This window comes from Diadema setosum, chromosome 14 (assembly GCF_964275005.1).
Source record: "Diadema setosum chromosome 14, eeDiaSeto1, whole genome shotgun sequence".
Classification (NCBI taxonomy): domain Eukaryota; kingdom Metazoa; phylum Echinodermata; class Echinoidea; order Diadematoida; family Diadematidae; genus Diadema; species Diadema setosum.
Genome location: NC_092698.1, coordinates 25,652,639 through 25,661,531, shown reverse-complemented (window position 1 = coordinate 25,661,531; position 8,893 = coordinate 25,652,639). Strand labels below are relative to the sequence as shown.

Genomic DNA, 8,893 nt, shown 5'->3' with positions numbered 1-8,893 from the left:
AGTATAGTTCAGAAATTATACCTGTCGGGCTGCAGCAGTATATGGATAGGTATATATTTTGATTTTTTTAATGAGTTTTCTTCCAAATACATTTTATGTGGTATATGCCCTTTATATTGATCCTTATCGGATCAGTATCGAAATTTTCCTCTGATTACCTCTATACCTGGTACAATTGTAATTAATCGAACGCAAATTAACCTTGTAGATTCGAAAATTTAGGGGCTTTTCATTGATTTATCAATTTTAATAAACTTTTTCGAGATTCTGCGGGGCTATTTGCAAACTATGACAATTTTCCTATATCAAAATATCATATTTAACTAAATATGAATACCATGCATGCTTGCATTAGTGAGTGCTTAAGACCTATTACGTGGGAAAGCTATAGGCCAGCTCTAGGATCAACATTGATGAGATATTGATAACCAATAAGAAACTTGTATGTACGTGTACATGTAGACCTGTTTATGGTTATAATTTACATGTGCATTCTGATCTCTTTTTATAGATTAGAAAGTAAAATTCTTAAACTAGATTATTTGTATCAATAAACGTGGGAGTTTTGATGTACAAATTTAATAAGAACGTGAAATGCCTGAAGTTTTAAAGTCCTAAAAATAAAGAAACAATATTTAATTAATCAGAGTGATAATATGTAACATGCAAACCAGAAACTAGAGTGCGAATATTGCAAAATACGTTTATTCATAATGGCCCTAAACATTATACGAACTCTTAGATTTCATACATTATAAGTGTTGTGTAATGATATACACAAAGTTATGACTACCCCGTCCCATATACCAGTTCACCTCCACCAGTCAATGACCCCTACCAATACTCTCCACCTCATCCACTGAGTTATCGACCTTCATCATCCCTTGAGTACTTCTAGCTCCATCTAGTTACGACCCGGCTAAGCCAAATCTAAACATCCTGCCCTTCCCCCATTGACTACTTAGAATTGTTGTTGAACCCCAAACCAAGAATACCACCTCCTTTATAAAACTAGTCCCGCCTTTGTTCCTATAACAACCAAAGCTTTGCCCAATTAAAACCCCTCTTTAACATGAAGACTCCGCCCCCATTCACCCATTCATAGTGTGTTACAACAGTGTAACCAGTAACCAATGTGTAATCCTCATGACTGAATGTATGAGGAGAATTGGATCATGTCTTGAAGAAGACTAGAGTTCGGATTCAACATCCACCATGGAAACATGCCACCTTCGGATTGCTCTCTGATATTATTGTAAAGGCGACTTGCACTAGTAAACTTTTGGAGTCTTGAGTTATAAACTTAAACTCAAGAAATAAATATACGCTGAAACACAAATCCAGTCTCCGGAGCCTATGTTTCTCTTGCGTCTTCTTATACATATCTATGGACTTGGTACCTCTATATTAATCAATGAACATACTGATCCCAAGTAGCGAAACACCGCTACACAACATAAGCTTAAAAATATATGTCTTTTCGTTGTAGACGGTATACTAGTAGTCAGGTGAAAGGATAAATCAATGGATGATTTGAAATGAGTTCGATTAGACTGCTCGACATGGTGAAATAAAAATAATGAATAGAATGGTTGTTGAACAGGTCCACAGGATTTCATCTACAATGTCTAACTTCATGTCATTGTTTTTTCCCTCGCAGCTACAGGCATCCATCTCTAGCTGTCCCTTGTCTCGTTGGTGTTTCTCTTATTTTTCTTTGGTGTGTGTGTATGTGTGTGTGCATGTGTGTGTGTATGCAAGCTTGGCCAGGTGCACCGCATATGTGTGACCGTGCAGTGTGTGTATTAGACAGGATGTGTGTAATCTGGTAATGTGCCCAATTGCCTTGAGCAAACTATATCGTGTCCCCGTTTGAGGGCACTTTGCGAGAATAGATGTGTGTTTAAAAAAAAAAAAAAAAAATTAGTTCTTGGTCAAATGAGTCATATAATGAAATTTTTACATATTTGTGTATAATAGGCCCTATAATGCATTTTGTCTTTGTCAAAAGTTTTGCTTTGTTTTTGTGAATGCGAATTTTGTGGCATTGAACGAAATGCGAATATAAAAGAATGAAAAAAGGAAACGTGAAGAGCAGGGAGGTGGAAGGCGCTCTTCCACCTTCCTGGTAAGAGTGATGGTATTTGTGTTCGACTTCTTTTCCGAGGACCTATAGTATGATATGAAGCATCTGCTTTTCTGAAATCCCCGCGCACATTTATTTCCCGATAGGAATATGACATATTTTAGACTGATTTAGATTCATTCTGTATCATGAAATACATGTATATTGTTAAGTTAAGTCTGCGGTATACACTCGATTTTCACGCATACAAGTGTATTTGATTCTATCGATCTGTAGATGTATATTATTATTACAAAAGTAAGTCGTGTGGAAAACTTAATGAATGAATGAATTGATATGGTATATTTTCTTAATTAATTTGCTTTGATCATGCTGTTAGCAAATTATTAGTTGTAATGTGTCAGGTATCATACGGATATAAAGAGAAGTAACACACACACACACACACACACACACACACACACACACATACACACAAAAAAAAAACCGGAGTAAAATAAAGAAAAATTCAGAAACTCTTTGAATGTGTCGACGCCTGTAATTCAGCTCTAAATTCAATACCCCCAAGCTGTTGGTAATTATTATGTGATTTATGCAATCAGTCCTATTCAATTGATGTCATCCAGGGCGCATATTCCTCTCCCTACGAGGCTGGAGTTTTGTGCGAGGATTTGTTACTTTTCATCTGCAATTTCCTTTCCCAGTCCCAAATGGTCCGTTTCAAGCTCAACTCATGACTCCTTCTTCTCACCCCGCCCAATCCTTGCTGCAAGAAGGCGACCCTGTGAAAGGCCAAAGCAAGGGTTTTAGTTTTGTCGTCACTATGTGTTGTCACTTCAATGATAGGGCCTGGATATGTTTCTCTGCTCGAACACGGTAAAAAATTTTGTACCTTATTAATTATGGTTTTGATGGGATTGGCTACAAGCTCTGCTTTTTAGCTTCCCCTTCATTTTTTTTTTCAGCATAAAGTAACAGCTAAAAATCTGAATGTTGTTGTTATTTTGGTTTCAATGGCGTGTACGCCTTGTTGTTGTTGTGTTAATGTTAGAGGCGCGTCATTCAGATATGAATACTTGCGCCTTCATCTACATAATATCATTATTTTACATATAATTAATTTTTTCAAAAAAAATAAACTGTTTTACAGCTCTGTAGCCTTTATCACAGGCGTCCCCGTACGCCAGCTGTCGCGACACTTGTGCTTTTCAGTACGAAAATGTGTGGTCACTTACTGACGTATAAAGGCTTTGGATTTGGATTTGGATTTGGATCCTGGCATGCGACGACAGCAGCTGCTATCTACTAGTACAAACGAGCTGTTAGCTAGCCTTCGTGACAAGCCTTGCGTCATAAAGGGGGCTCTGGGTCTTGCGGTGTGTGCTGCATGCGGCGAAGTACAAAATGAAGTGCGGCTGAGCTTCGACTTGTGCAACGGTTTTTCACGCAGCAGAGGCAGATCACAGAACTCTTTTCTGTGAGGCAGATCCACCCACAACGACCGCGTCGACTGTGCATTATGTGGTATACGTGTGCGCGCACATGTGTGACACAACGAACGAGCGATCCGGATTCCGCCGCATGCATATGTGGAACATCAACGCCAGCTGTTCATTCCCGATCATCCCCCACGGACAATAAAGGCACAAAAGAACAGATCCTCGTATTCTGAGCATTCTAAATCTCCACTACGTCACCTGTCAATAGTTCAACAAAATGTTGTCAAGACATTTCATTCGTTCCGCTCTTAGACAGGTATGGTTACACTTCTGATAATCGTTTCCACTTATTGACCTCGATCTGTAACTGGTAACGTTAGTTCGTATAAACATGATAAAGTAGGATGATGACATGGTGTACACGATGTAGCTCCGTCCAGCCCGAACCGTACCCGAAGCGCTCCGGCCGGGTTTACTACAAAGTAACGTTAGTAGGCTGGTTGGGTTGCTAGCTAAATTGCACTGTTTAACCATGGAGGTCTACCTCCATGCTTCCATGGTTTAACGTTGTACCACTACCATTCAGTATGAGTAAGGTATAACCATAACGTATTGTAGAAATTTTTGTATGTAACCAGTAGACAGTCTAGAATTCTATATGATAATAGATACCGATTACCGTATACGTATATACGGTACTCCAACTGTCTAGACTCTAGTCTAGGCCTATGTAGGCCTACGGTATTAAATTCATACCAAGTAAATTTACAGAAGTAGACACGCACTAGTGACAGTGTTCTACAGTGTCGGTGAAAAATTTTATATTTAATGACATGTCTAGTTTGACAAGAGAAATTTTTGCAGTCGTACTGCTGGTACGTACAATCGTCAACAGTCAGTGTGACTGCGAGTCACGTCGTGATTTTTCAGACCTACTCCTGACCAACCCATGTTACGCATGTAACAGTTAGACTGCAAACTTCACATCTAAAAATTCAGTTCTGTGGCATATTGGGGAGAGAATTAAGGAAAAAAATAATGAAGCAACAGCAACACTCTCTGATGTCAATACGATGTATTTCCTTCTTCGACTACAATGTATGGTTGGTCCTTCTACTCATTGACCACCAAATTTTTATCTGCCTGATAAGAATATTTAAGACTGAAATTCACATAAAAACTTGACTTACGTGATTGAGAAAATCCCGCACTATCAAATGCTGTTGTCCCCTTTTCAATTCGAAGTTCCAGTGCAAAAATATGGCCGTCAAACTTGAGTGCCCTCTTTTCAGCTCCCCGCAGTAACCCCGCAGTAAAGAGTTCCATAATTCTTTTGATCATTACTTTGTTTCTCTGCTCATGTCTTTTAATGAATCTCAAGTTGAGCACCGTCACCTCGCAGTCGCCCAAAGCAGCTGCAACGCAAGCAGCATCGGACTGGGGAGGAAATGATCCACTGGCGGATGTGGATCCAGAAATTTACAACATCATTCAGCAGGAAAAAGATCGGCAAGTCCGTGGCTTGGAGCTGATTGCATCAGAGGTATTTTAAAACTGATTTATTAAATAAAAAAAAAAAAGTATTTGCATGTTAGTTAAGCACACAGGTACCATTTACACAGGACCCTTTGATTGATAATTCATACAATCTACATAGTATCACCAGATGATTCAGTATTAGAATCTGTCATATGCCAGCTTATTGGTTCTTACTTACCGTTACTCTGCTTTGTTAACAGCCAATTAGCATACATGCAGGCTGGGGTGTTTTCTTCACCCATTTGCATAGATTGTCTGGGAACTACTTGTCAATGAATAGGGATTACATAGTGTAATCCCCTTTATCTCCTTTAATATTCAGCATGGCCCTTCTGTTTAGACTGCTATGTGGGCTTACTACACAATGTAAAACTATTAGCAAGTCCAGAAATTCTAAATATGTGTGAAAAAGCTTGGTAAGTTGAGGTTATGGGTTGTGGCAAGGTGACATGAGATGAGCACACAGGTATCATTTAGGCCTATACAGCAACCTTTGATCAATATTTTATACAATCTACAAAGTATCACCAGATGATAGAGGACAATGTGTCCAAGCCAAGCTTGGACACATACAAATGTAAAGGGGTAATTTTAATGATAAGCAAGACTAGTGGGCTCTATCAGTGAGCACCATTAATTAAATGTGAAGTCAGTTGTACATTTGTACAGTGTGTAGCTTGAGATGACCCCAGTTTTCACACATGGTGCATTCATGGGGAAATGCTGTTCTGATACTGTGAAGTGAATGATGTAGTGGCCTTTTGTCAAGGCTCTCTCGCTGTAATGGATGAGTGAAGTTAGCCCAGCCGAGCACAACAACGCGAGGGCCTTTTGAGATCTGCTTCACACATTAATATTAATAACACATGAACCCTACTGAATACTGTGAAGTTGACGATGTAATGGATGAATGAAGTGAGCCCAGCCGAGCACAACAGCGCGAGGGCCTTTTGAGATCCATGCTTCACACATTAATATTAATAACACATGAACCCTACTGAATATTCATATTAATGGGTTCCGGTCGACCAATGGAATGGCGTGCTCCCCACATCCTCCATCTACGTGTCTTGGTGTTGTCATGCTAGTTCACATACGCTGATCGGTTGACTTTTGCTCCCAAAATCGGGGAGCAAAAGTCGGTAATTCAAAGGTCTAACAAAAAGATGCGAAGCAAATCTCAAAAGGCCCTCGCTCAACCCCACGGAGCTGGGCTCTCTTCACCATACAGCGAGTTTGAGTTATTTATAACAGCAACCTAAAGTGTATGTCCAAGAAAGTTTGAATACACAATGGTAAAGTAACACTTCACTTTTGTGTTAACATCAATATTAATACATAGCACACATACAATGTATCTGTCTAAACTAAGAAACATATGGATATATATAATGGATAAATGATTAAGTAATCTAAACTATTTATCAAAAAAGAGATATACTGAACATATTGATGATAATAATGTACACAGTGGGGTTGCTAAAAGAACCAAGAGCTAGCATAGGTGCTAATAGGGTAGTCATGATATTCTTCAATTTAGTCTCTTGTGATGAGATGTTTTTTCACCTGTCTATGGTTATATATAAGACAAAATATTTTAAGTTTGATATATTTTTCTCTATTGCCTGCCATATCTTATTTCATGTATCATATGCACACTTTTTAACATTTCAGATCATTGAACTGTAGGCCTACATGATAAAGTGCACTTCACTTCAGGAATAATATTTTGTGTGATGTTTTAAAAGTTCTTGTGTTTGCTGGGATTCCCTATTAAACCATGTTGTAGGAACACCAATCTTTATGTGGTAAAGATGTGGTGAATCACAACATTCATGATGTGCTCCTAGTTTTGTAAGCATGGATTCAGCTGCTACAAGCTGCACAGTTCAGAAACAGAATGTTTTTGTCCATACTAATTACTATCAAGGAGCTCTTTGTACTATGCACTATCTACCCCTGCGAGACATGCAGCCTTGCACTAAAAAGGCTTGTTGTAAGACTAGTCAAACAGCTGACCAGCGTGGACTCACTAGTCTAGTCATTCAGACAGTATTTGTCCATTCAAAGTATGACCAGCATTTATTGATTCTAGAGTACTGATCTGTTGTTTCAATAAAGTCTGAGTACAAATCACTTCCAGTGTGCACGTTTGTTATGAGGCCCACAACTCAAATTAGGAACCATGGTAATTGGAATTGTACGCCAACCCCCCCCCCCCCCTTAACAAAGCTCTTCAAAGGGTCTGCAGGATTAATTCTAACTTTATTGTGTCAATGGGACTTTCCATCATGCTCCAAGGTGTGCAGCGTGGCCAAGAAATTTTCCATGAATTCAGTTGGATGAATGCTGGTCACTACCATAGTACAGTTTGGGGGTAGGACAGGGGTCAGAGTAGGGAGCTAAATTGAAAGGGAGCTAGTACCTCCCAGGTCAGCAGAAGAACATGACATGGTACACTGTTCTATGTGGGCATCATGATTGTTATCACATTCTTTACATGCAGTGGTACTGGCTACTAGTATTTGTATAGCACAGTCTACCTTTCAGTGCTTATGGTACTTCAAAAAAGGAGAAAGGATATCCATGTAATCAGTACAAAACATAACATTAGCTAGGGAAAGAAATTTAAACAAAGCAAATACATAGGCCCTACCTGATTATACAAATTTTCTGAACATTATACATGTAAATTGCAGTTATGTAATCCTCAATGTGAGAGGAACAAATATATTTTCATTTGGGATTTGAATGTATTAGCTGTACACAGTGATAACAGTTGGGGTAATTGCAGGGGCGGATTCAGGAATTCTGTAAAGGGGGGGGGGCGCAACTGTCCCACTTCCGGGTTTCATTTCTTTTTTTCTTTTTATTTCTTTTGTTTGTAACAAGAAATAAAGGGGGGGGGGCATGAGCCTCTTGCGCCCCCCTCTGGATACGCCACTGTAATGGGCCTTACTTCGTTCCATTGGGTGATTGCTTTCGTGTTGGGTGGTCTCATTACCTGACCTTTTGTGAATAATGTGCCCTAATATATGAAGGGTCGGGTAAGGTCGCGAAAAATAATCACAAATTAATACAGATAGTCCTTGACATAAGGCTGACCGTTTAACATGAATATATGTAAAAAAAAAAAAGTACCCTTCAAGTGACAAAGTTTCGGGTGAATCAGGGCCAGCGAATCCAGTGAATAAATCAGAGCAAAAGACATCAAATGAACACAAAAAGAACACAAGAATTAATGGCAATAAGAAATAAAAGAATATATATTCACATAAACATTTTATGACTAAATAAAACAATTACAGAATGGAGAAAATGATGCACAAATAACGGAAAGATTTGATGTACCTGTCTTCCAATCAAGTCAGCAAATCTATAGCATTTCATAGGCCTAGCTATCATTGTTTGCACCTACACACCCAAACAACTGGACAGATACATGCACACACACACATGCTGGTATACACACACACACACACACACACACACACACACACTATGTCTCTCTTTGTCTCTCCCCGTCATCGCTTGGATCCAATACCCATGATGTTATGAAATCATTCCTTATCTATTGACTGTTTTAATGTTTCCATTAATGAGAATACATTTTACATGTATACAGAGTGAGAATAGATGTGAAGTCATATTTCCCTTTTAAAAAGTCTTGACATCATACTAAGTGATAATTTATTCAAAGGACAGATGAAGAAACAATATTGACATTTGACTTCTGAATTCACCTTAGGAATCTATAATGATCATTCAGTTTCAAATCTAAGTTTGCAATTTATGCAGTGTACAAAAAATAGAATATACCTGTGGTAAA

The 8,893-nt window shown here is 38.7% G+C and overlaps 1 protein-coding gene across 1 annotated transcript in view; it reads left to right on the top strand.

The window, feature by feature from the left end:
- Positions 1–3,722: 3,722 nt before the first annotated feature.
- LOC140237457 (serine hydroxymethyltransferase, mitochondrial-like) overlaps positions 3,723–8,893 on the top strand; it is a 35,984-nt gene continuing 30,813 nt past the window's right edge. The window contains exons 1-2 of the mRNA XM_072317382.1: positions 3,723–3,841; positions 4,907–5,068. Of these exons, the coding sequence (XP_072173483.1) occupies positions 3,803–3,841; positions 4,907–5,068 (201 nt within the window). The 5' untranslated portion in view covers positions 3,723–3,802. The remainder of the gene's footprint in view (positions 3,842–4,906; positions 5,069–8,893) is intronic.